At 37.1% G+C, this 11,293-nt stretch overlaps 1 protein-coding gene across 17 annotated transcripts in view; it reads right to left on the bottom strand.

Annotated features, from left to right (window-relative positions):
* The window catches only part of LOC115588409 (nectin-3-like protein), an 81,158-nt gene that overhangs the window by 49,573 nt on the left and 20,292 nt on the right, over positions 1–11,293 (bottom strand). For 5 of the 17 annotated variants that reach the window (XR_003985342.1, XM_030429019.1, XM_030429024.1 and 2 more), the window contains exons 4-7: positions 10,056–10,149; positions 6,081–6,235; positions 4,433–4,532; positions 3,667–3,761 (exon numbers count right to left, since the gene is read on the bottom strand). Coding sequence is in view for 8 of the 17 variants with exons in the window: in XM_030429019.1 (XP_030284879.1) it covers positions 3,667–3,761; positions 4,433–4,532; positions 6,081–6,235; positions 10,056–10,149 (444 nt within the window). In the remaining 9 variants the exon portion in view is untranslated. Of the gene's footprint in view, positions 1–522; positions 3,762–4,140; positions 4,307–4,432; positions 4,533–6,080; positions 6,236–10,055; positions 10,150–11,293 lie in introns of those variants that run through there. The other 12 variants (XR_003985343.1, XM_030429027.1, XM_030429025.1 and 9 more) reach the window with 5 other exon arrangements.

The raw sequence follows: 11,293 nt of genomic DNA, 5'->3' as shown, positions 1-11,293 counted from the left end.
GATAATCATTCACTTTGTGATACAAGCATCAAACTTGGCACAAATATTCTTCGGGAACCACTTTTTCCAAAAATCCCATTAGCCACGCAAAAAATCCAATATGGCCGCCAATTTCCAATATGCCACCATTGAAAGCAATTAGACTTGGTATTTGACCTGAATTGAGATTGGATAATCACATTTTGATGATCTTGATATTTAAATATAGGTGAAAGGATCTGAGCTTTTCAACTCTTCGATAAAAAGTCCAAAAATGTGTTAAATTGTGAAGATAGACGTCAATGAATGGCAAAAATAACACCTTTTTGTACAAATTTTCGTTAGTTTAGTTAATTGATTTCTCACTGTTTTTAGTATTTTTTTGTTTGTTTGTTTAGTTAGTTAGTAGTTTAGTTACATTTGATACATTTTATATCAGTAGAATATTTAAAATGAATGGGAAATGATCACTGGTTTGAACTGAACAACACCAGGGCACACCTTCCAGGTTAAGTAATTTCATGTTTTTCTTTTTTCAATTTGTTTTCTGTTTTGTTTTTTTTTGTATAGATTTTTTTTATTTCAATAGAACAGTGAGGTTTGACAGAAGGACAGCTTTGGTGATAATTTGCACTGTTCCTTCTCAGTGTTTCCTCAATGCCCCCTCCATCATCCAACCGGGACATGTCTAACCTGACTGGCAACTAGTTGATTGCTTGAAAGAGTGGTATGTTTGTGGCAATCACTGGAATAACCATTGCTCTCAGGACTACATGGATAATGAGTTGGAGGAGATTTCAACTCTTCCTTTAAATCTGTCTGACAAAGACAACACTTTTTCCAGTCAGTTTGAGATTAGAAGCAGCCATTATGTGTAATAGTTGAGGCCGAGGGGCTATCCTTTTACCACCTAACCATACAAAATACAAAAGCACATTCAGATATGGAACACAACTAGGTTCAAACATCAAAACGCCCTACACCTAGCCCGATCATTCATCTAGTGCAATCTGTACACCATCCAGGTAATTAAAGCCCCATTACCCTTGGCTCAGCTTTCCCGCGCTGGCACATCCTGTCAATTCAGGTGCCGCTAACTATATTACAACTAACTGAACTACTAGTTGGTGTATATAAAGGGCTAATTAGATAGCATTTGGGACACTAAGCTATACTTGCTATAACTACAGTTAGTAGACTACAACTACGGTAAGTACTCTAATTAGCTGACACTGAACCTCATGCTGAGTCTCAGAGCAATGATGCCACCAGTGTGCCCTGGTTGTGCTTTGACATCACGCCGCAGGCACAATAAACTTTATCGGCAGTGACACTGGCCATTTCTGATTTTTTGTCTGAGGTGTATTGTGGTGTTCTGGGATGCATATCAGTAGAAATAACGCCATGGATTGTAATGGAATAACTCCGCTAGCAACCATGCTAACTAATCAATTATGTGCAATGTAATGGCTAGCAGCTAGCGAACTAACATCAAATATATTACAGCCTGATCTTTGAGTTGATCCAAGCTAACAAACAGTATTTCTGGTATGTGACAAATGTATTGCACTTCCTTTTCAGCTCACTACATGGGCTGCATTATCTAGATATTCAACATTTAACCAAGTGTCCCAAATTTGACTAGTCAGAGCTATATTTTCCACTAGCAGGAGCTAGCTAGTGATAAGATGAATAAGCGCTGTCTGTATGGAGACTTATTATGATTCATGTAAACGCAGAACGTATGGTCAGGTCAGTGGTTGTTCAGGTGTGTTAGATACACTTTTTTGACCGCCTCAGGGAGATAGGAGCCGACTGATCAGTCCAACTGCCTTTTCTGATGACGGTCGGAAGTCAGATAGGTGGGTGAAGGCCTTTATAAAGACATTTTTGAACATTTTGAGATTGATGAAAACATTTTGATGTGGATCAAAAGATTTTACATAATTGAAACTTCATGTGTGATAAAATTTTACAGAAAACTGCGAATTTGAGTCGAAAAATGGCCGCCATCTTGAAAACTAGCCTTGAAACAGTTTTCTTTATTTGCATCATTGGATTGTCTACTCAAAATACATACAATTCGATGTCTACATCTTTTAAATATGCCCAGCCATTACCATTCTACAATAAAAAGAGGTTTTGGTACATTTTATGAGGCTGCCATCTTGAAAAATGGCCACCATGTTGGATTTTCAGGTGGCTAACGGGCTTTTCTCAAAAAGTAGGTTCTAGGCATTATTCATGGCAAATTTGGTGCTTGTATCACAAAGTGAACGATTGTCCTGGAATTTGGACTTAATCTGCCGGACTAAAATAGAACTCTATTGCCAAATAAAAAATCCTTAACTCCCTGTAACAGGTTGTTATCTTTTTATTATTTTTATCAGCTATCGAGCTGATAAAAATCTGACCACAGACACAAAAACAGCTGCCAGAGCACCCAACTGCTTCTGTATCAGTCCTTGCTACAATACATGTCTCCGGGACTGTATTTTGTCACAGTGACACATGCACGACACAAAGTAACATCATTATCAACTAATGCTGTCGCAGTTGGTAAAGTCCAGTTTCTTGGTAATTTTTTCCCCATTAAACAAATATTGTACCGTTACACCCCTAATATACAAATGCACACACATATTCTATACACAGTGTATACCCTCACACAGGCAGCTGGAACATTGAAACCAGTGAATAAGATCCCATTTTTTATTATATAACATGATCATCTCACTACAAAGCAAAATTCTGCTGGGAAACCTTGGGTCCTGGCATTCATATTGATGCCATTTGGCATGAACCACCAACTTAAATGCTGTCGCAGACCAAGCACACCAAGATGCCCCACCCCAGCAGGACAATGCGCTTTACCACACTACAAAATACCTTGTTGACATGGCCTCCAAATTGCCGAACTCCCAATACAGTCGAGCATCCATGGGACGTCCATGGTGCCAGAAACAACCCCGGAGGTCCTGTGTCCATGTGCCAATAGAAAATTCTAGTGACACTGTGGTGTGGAACTTCTTCAGCAATGGTGTTTGGGCGGGTGGTGCGAATCAGGTAGCATCCACATGAATGCCAGTACCCAAAGTTTCTTTGTCAGTAATCTGGTGAGGTGATGTAGTTTTTTTTTTGTAGTTCTTGCTAGATTCTCCAGAACAACACTGAACAACACTTAACACTTAATAACAAGAAAGGGGAAACCTAATTTACTGACCCACTGCTTGTTATTGCTGTTACAGTACCCGCGTTACTACAGTGCATGCACATGTGCAGTTCAATTTTGGTTGCCCAATTTGTCATTGTAATTTTTTTTTTTTTCTTGTGTGCATGTAAACAAACTTCATAGGTATCTGCTATTAATGCTGTTGGGAAAAACATGTGTGGCATTCAATGACAACGACAGTTAGAGCCGTTGCTGATAAAGCAGTTGAAAGCCACATCCTAACGGTAACTGACACAGTGACACTCAGTTTCAGTTCAAGTTCTTCTACTTTTGCTTAAAAGCTGGTTTTACAGTTTGCAATTTTCAGTCCTGTTGTCTTCTGATGTATAGAACTTGATAGATTTAAAATCCTGATTTTGCTATTAGCAGCAGGCTTTACTATTGGAGAGGAAATGAAAAAGGTTTTGTTTTTAGTCTCTGCCAACTGGAAAAGTAATTTCAATCTGCTTACTAACCAGCTGAGTCAGGGATGATGCATGTTTGTGCCGAAGACTGTAAAACTGCACCTGTCCGACTCTGCTCCATCTGTTGCATCCATGGAAAGAGATCCCTTAGGCACACAAAATTAAAATTAAAATTCATGAATTTCAAGTCAAACAATAAAGAGTTTCAGGGTGTCTGTAGATTAATGAAAATAACAATAAAAATAAATTAAATTGAAACAGCAGTCATACTGTAAAGAAACATTGTAAGAAGATAGTGAAAATGCTAAACAATCCAGCTATTCACAAAAAAGCAGATTTAATCAAATAGTTGGACTATTACATAAATAAAACTATAGCTGTAATTAAAGCATACATGTAACAACTCTATCAGAAATAGTTGTACTTTTTTAATACTTAATTAGGTCATTATCATAAAAAGGTTTACTCACACAGATTTGACAGAAATAGAAACGCGGTCTGTAACAAACTGAATGTTATACATAATACCTCTACCACTGCCTCTGCCTGTAGTCTTCATAATCCATCACCAGGCGAATCGGCCCTGTCAGATGTGCTGTGACTTCGTGGGACCGTCTGCCTATCCCTATTGTCAGGTGCACTGGGACTTTGTGGGACTGGCTGCATATCCCCAAATATGATCTCCCTAATTCTGGATAATGAACCAACAATTAATATACAACAAATGTTTGGCACAGTGCATACAACATGTTCTTATATACCCAGCAGCACTGTAATGTTTCTATTCATGTGCATATAGTACTACTCTACCTGTTACCTTTGTAATTTTCCAGATTTATGAAGGTACAACAGTGCAGCAGCAGCAACATTCAGGATAAGCAAAAGGCTAAATAAAGTCCAACAAGCAGCGCAATTTCCTGTAGAGAGACAGGACACAAGAAAGAAAAGATATTAACAGAATACTGACACAGTCATTGTATGAGGTACACTGACATGTTTAAGTTTGATATCGCCCGGCACTGCAGTTAATCCTAACTTAAAGGAGATGTTATAGTATGTTATATAGGCTCTTGTGAATGTACAGAAAAGAAGCTCCTCTCTCCCACAGAAAACACTGTTCCTGAAACGCCTCATCAGTAGTCCTGCCTTTAATTATGTGACTTAATATCATTATACTACGTCATCATGTCAAACATTAGCATAATGAAATGCAGAGCAGCAAGTTTGTTATGTAAGAAGTATTTTATCAATGTGGATCTGTTGTTGTTGGCGTTGCTGGCACAGGGATGTGTGAGCTGACCAACACGAGGAGACTGGGTATTCAGGTGCAGGGGCCCTAAAGAGACAGGAGCTAAAACATTTCAGAGGGGGAATACAGTGCAGCAGCACTGAACATAATAAGTAAATATATGCAAAGGTGCTTTATGTTCCTTAAAGCAGGAAATTGATAAACACAGTCAGTCTATGTGGTACATTTACATAAGCATGATCCGCTAAATACAACAGCAGTGCAGTAACCCAACATAAAATGATGAACCTGAAAATGAGGACAATATGTCTCCATTACAGCATGTCCTCAGCTGTGTGTTTCTGACTGGTTTGATTAGCAGAGAAACTCTGTTATGAGTGATTTACTGATCGTTGAGTGAACGTCCAAGCTTTGTAGAGTTTCACTATGCAACTAAATGACAGCTACGGGTCATTCAGTTGTAATTTAGTTTTTGATGGTGGAGCCAGACTCTGAAAAGATCATGTACTTACACATAATGCATTCTTTAATAATAACAATAACTACCACTTCATCAATCATACACATTATAATAAGAATCACTTGATGACATGTCAACGGTTCTATTACTTATAAAGGGAGAAATATTTCTGTGGCTCATCAAATTTCCCTGTAAGCCAGGAAAGTGAGCGAGTTGTATGGAATACCAGGACCCTGAAACCAGCTCACCTAAATGGAACGCATTTGTGTTAATGCTGTCAAATCCTGCAAAGACATGTCAAAGTGTCCCTGAAAAAAAGGTCTCAGCCACATTTCACAAGATAAGACTTGTAGACTTAAATAATTTCCAGCAGAGCATTGAATGGCAGTCTTTCGTAAGGTTGTCTGGGTTGTGATGGGAAAAAAGGCTAGGAAACATGCCTCTCAGCTTAAGGAATTCTCCAGTGTGTCCTGGATTGACCTTTCAGTTGGACATAGCTGAAATATCTCCAAAGGGAGGTGTCCGTGAGGAATCCTGACCACATTCAGCATGTTAAGGTCAGACCTAGATGTCCAAGCTTCTCATCATGTCCTTAAGAATGGGTCAGTGAGTAAAACTTGTAACAGAAATCATTCATCTGCAATCTCTTTATCTTTTTTTAAATGAAGAGATATAAAAGAATAACAAATGCAAACAATCACAACACACTAAAATCTAAGCACAGAGAGAAAAAAACACTGTCAAACCTGTCCTCACCTGAAGAAACATGCAGATAGAGGTGACTGCGTTTTGTTCCATAAGGGTTTGAGGCCTCACACTGGTAGAGTCCATTCAGGTCAGAAGTCATGCTTAGAAACTGTAATGTTGCACCTTCTACTCTGACGGCAGACTGAGGCCACGAGTTGTCCGACCTGAAACAAATGATCAAGGTCAAGCACTGAAATGTTCAGCTTGATATACACGTACGAGAAGAATATTGCAAACTGTAGCAACATTTAAATGAATTCCAAGTATCATAACTCGTTTTCTTAAATGACACAGATGTTAACTGTGATTTTTTTAACCACAAAATCTGTGTATAAACTTTATTCTCAGTATCTACACAGGGTTATGTGCTATTTCTTGGCTTGGATCTACATTGCCCATTTCATGAAATTGGAGAGGACTTCTCTTCTATGTTGTCTTAAAAACTAATGTGTACTGTTCATTCATAACCTTGGAAACTAACCCCAAATGGTCCCAATACCATATAGCCCAAATAGAGGCTAAAGCTTTCGAATATATCACATGATCTTTGATCAACTGATGGAATCACAATTTCAGAGATCAAGAGAGATTATCAACCAATTTTGGAGTGTTTTTTTTTAAGTGCAAAAAAGCTCTAAAAACTCACTGTACACTACATGACAAGCACCAAACAGCAGACAGATTAGCTACTAGCTAGAGAACATAGAGGAGCCTTTTGCTGCTCCTCTATGTTGGTAGAAACTAAAAATTAAACCCATAACTACTGTATGACGTTGATGTATGATGCTATGATTGTAATTTGCAATTTAATCTATAAACTGTATGATCTCATTTATCTCAGGTATAATATGTAACATTACCACATTACAATGTGTAAAAGTAACCAGACCTTCACTGTATACTTTGCTGAGTTGTGTACTTACATTATCCCAAATGTTTCCAACAATGTTCAAACTCAGAGAAGTTTAATGGTAATGTTGAGGGAAACACCAGTTGTTGTGGTACAATGAAGAAAGAAATTCAACCATTATCCAGCGTACTTTACAATATCATCCGAGTAAGTCCTTTTGTTATTTTGGCTTTGATTGGAAGACCCTGAGCTGTACATTTACAAAAGCGAGTTTCATTATTTAGTTTGTTTAGGCACAAAATAAAGTGCACCTTTAAACAGCTCATTACCATAATGCTATAGAAGTTGGAATGTAACTAAGTAGTTGTTCAAATACTGCACCAAAGTACAAATTAAAGGCTTTTGTACTTTACTTGAGTGCTTTAATTGTATAGTACTTTACACTGCTTCACTAAAATTCAGCTGGAAATATTGTACTTTTTCTCCACTACATTTATTTATCAGCTAGAGTGACTCGATAATTTACAAATAAGGATTTTATGTGTGGGACGAAGAATGATCTTACAAAATGTAGCGCTTTATTAAGTTATAATGGTGAACAAAATCAGCTCAACTTTAACTTATTACAACAATATAAATTCTATTTTTATATTAATGCCTCAGAAATAACATGTAATCATATAACACTGAATGGGGACATTACTCTGCATCATCTTACTTGTAATTGTAATACTATAAGAACTTGCTAATAATAATTGTATACTTTTAACAGTTTATTTAATGCAGGACTTTAATTTTTAAGTATTTTTCATTGTGGTGTTGATATTTTTACTTCAGTTAAAAGGATCAGAATACTCCATTCACTATTGGCTTTTCATAGTATAGTAGTACAGTATATAATTATTAAGTTAACCATCTACTGGTTTTCATTTTCACTAAAGAAATGTTACAAAATTACCTTTTTTATCTGATTGGGCAATTAACATTGAGCGACTTCTCCTTTTATCAGCATTGTTATCTGAAGGTGTCAAAAAACACAATTTCCTAAAATAGATAAAACTAGATTCAAAGGGGTGTTGTTGGACTGAGTGAGAGTCTCTGTCAGTGTTGTCAGTTCTAGCACAAGGCTGCTCCAGGTGACTTCACAACCACAATGCGGTTCCCACAGTAGGTATTAATCAACATGTCTTGTGTTTTCACACTCAAATGACTGTTTTCTAAAGGCTAGTGCACCATCTATTTTTCTTGAACTCTTAGGGTGTCATCACTGTGTTGGTAAACATTATTCTGGTTATTTAGGGTTTATCGATGATGAGTACCTCTCTTTGTCTCATGCAGTTCACAATTTTACAGTTTTACAGTTATTTCTTTTGTTCGGGTTTAGTGTGTCTATTCATGTGTTGTCTTCAGTCTTTGCTGTTCTGTTGTTTAGTGGTTTTATATGCACAAATAAATGTGTAATAATGACATTCATTTGTGTTTATATGTCTAATATGACTATTAGATAGCTTGCAACTGAGAGGACTTTCCCACAATCATCGTGCAAACTCAGATAAAATAATCATTTTGATTGATTAGCGATCTGTAATTTACCAACAAATCATAACACTAAGATGCATTTTCCACTTGAAATACTCAAAAAAGTCATGCCACTTTGCTGGTCTGTTGTTAATGGCTTTAAAAACCAGCTACTTTTTTCCAAATAGTCGGACGTGTTTAACTGTCCAAAAATAAAAACAGACCATTCAATGCTTTTGTGTACATTGTTTATATGAGCAACAGCTGCACTAAGTCAACAAAATGTCATAAAAGGCAGGATGACCATTGTTTTAGTGATTTAACACATGGTGCATGTCAGATAAAACTGCAAGCTTCCCTTTTTTTTTAAAAAACAATAGTTCTCCATTGTTATCATTATATAAGACCATAAGGCTAAAACTACTACAGAAGCAGTACTTAGAAGCATAACACATGATGGACTGGTAAGATTTTAGAAGGACTGGGTTGAAAGACAACAATCCTTTTATTTTTTGTTCCATTTGATGTGACAAGGCCCTACATTTTCAAAACTGGTATATCTTCTATACAGCAGTTTCGTAGTTTGGTGTCTAAAATATTAATGATGACAAAATAAGAATAGTTGTAGCCATTTTTCTATTGTTCAATGCATTTCATCATAGGCAAAGATATTCACAATAGCAATCAGAAAATGTCATTGTGAACATTTTTTCCTATTGACAGAATCACAATGTTTGTTAACAATAACTTTAGGGTAGAATATCCCTGCATCACGCATTTACTTACATACATCCTCTTTGTCTTTCATGATGTTATTTCAAAGTATGTATATCTTATTTATCTAAAATGCATGTTTAACTCGATTTGCCATTAATAACACCAACTTCTGGGCTGGAGACTGAATTTACCTGTTAAAGAAAACGACTGCTCACTTTAACCAGAACTGGCTGTTAATGTTAGTCTGAGATGCCCCTGCTGTGTAGATAGCAAAGACACTAGCATAACAATATAGTACATGAAATTAGCACAGCAGAAATGTCACATAGGTCGGAACGAACACGTTTAACTATACACAGTATCTTTACATGTTACAACATGCTTAAATGAACAAATAAACAAGTTGGCAGATTTCACATATCTCCACAATGCAAATCACCAGCCAGTCTCTAACCCGAAAGTGACTGTTGTTGTTAGCGCGACATCACAGTGATTCAGTCTATAACACTATTTTATAGACAACTAGCCAGCTAATGTTTAGTCCTTGATTTCCTCTGGCTGACCTCTTCCTATCCAGGATGATGCTAATAATGTAGTCTGAAGTTATTTGTGTACCAAGTCTCTAGAATATCACGGGATTCATCAGCCATAATTACCAGTTTTCTTTTTCAGAGCTCTTCATCAAAATAACATCAGTGCGTCAAGAAATGGTGGTTTATTACAGCTAAAAACATTTTAATTTCAGAAAGGACATTTCAAAGCATTCACATTTATTTCGCTAATGATACAACTCTTTCATCATTTTAAAAAGCTTATGACAACAACAAAGTAAAAGTTAAACCTAACAGTGTTTGATTAAGAATGTTTACACTGAAACTGGATCATTCAAACTACTTTACCTGTTCCATGTGAAATTTGCATCTGGATTAGCCTCAGTCACACATTCAAACGAGTTAGAAGCCTGTTGGCTGATGATCACGTCAGTGGGGGGGACTGAAATAAAGAATCAGAGAGAATGAGCTGCTGTTACTGAGAAAATGTAATTTCAGTGCATCAGAATAATACTGAGCAAGCATGTTTGCTTCCCATCCCTTCTGTATACAGACTTTTCAGTAGTTTCAAGGTCATTTTGGATTAGTGAACTGTTTTTTTTGTTGTTGTATCCTGACACTGCTCATGTGTGGACATCACTGAGGTTTTATTTGATACTTGGGATCTTGTTTAAGTAAGTCATGGATTTCTTAACTGCTGCTACAGGAATGACAGATTTTGGTGCTCGTATAACAAACGATAAATCCATTGATAAAAAAAAAAAATCCTTCAAAGCTTGTATTCTTAAATTCAAAAATATTCCTACAGGACCTTTAACATTACACCTGGCAGGAGCAGAAGACCACACTGAGTTAGCTTCATTTTAAAGGTTTCTGTTGCTGCAGTTTTCAGCGAGAGGCTGAAGTTTCTGGGCATTACAACAAAGTCAGGAAAGAAAGGAAGGTTAAGGTTATACACACATACAACGCCCCAATAACCGACAACAGATACTTCATTGTGTTTCCTGGATTCCTTTATGGCATTAACTGCAGACAATGAGGTCAGTGTTATCTATCTCAGTCACATGAAAATGGTGGTTGGAAGAATTGAGGAGTGTTTAGTGTGAACTGTGAGTAGGCAGTGGAATGCCACTGGTAACAAGACCAGTTTTCCGTGTAGATTGAAGATGGGCCCATAGCACAAAGGAGGCTCTATTTTGCTTATCTTGACTACTTTCTGCACTTGAATTGGTAACCATTTGTGCAAGCCGTTTATGGTGAGCCTAATACCACTGTCACACCAAAATTAGCATGTGTATGCAGGTTTTCATATGCAGGTAAACCTGCTCAAATTAGATGATTGACTACTTTTCCATTTTCAGAGGATGGGTTTGCCTTCCCATTTTGTTTTTCCTTGTGTGTAACATTTCTCAGCATGTGGGAGCACGGTCAACATGGAACAGTCGTGAGCAGCAGGCCATTTACCTCATTAGCCCTCTGGACTCTATGCTGGCCATTTGTGTCCACCTTACTTCATTTTTGTTGATAATTTTAGCTGTGTTAATGCATATGGAATGATATTTCCCAAGGGTCTGGATTTTTGGCTG

The sequence above is a fragment of the Sparus aurata genome, chromosome 9 (assembly GCF_900880675.1).
Source record: "Sparus aurata chromosome 9, fSpaAur1.1, whole genome shotgun sequence".
Lineage (NCBI taxonomy): Eukaryota > Metazoa > Chordata > Actinopteri > Spariformes > Sparidae > Sparus > Sparus aurata.
Note: the sequence above shows the minus strand (reverse complement) of the source record. Positions and strands in the feature narration are given on the sequence as shown.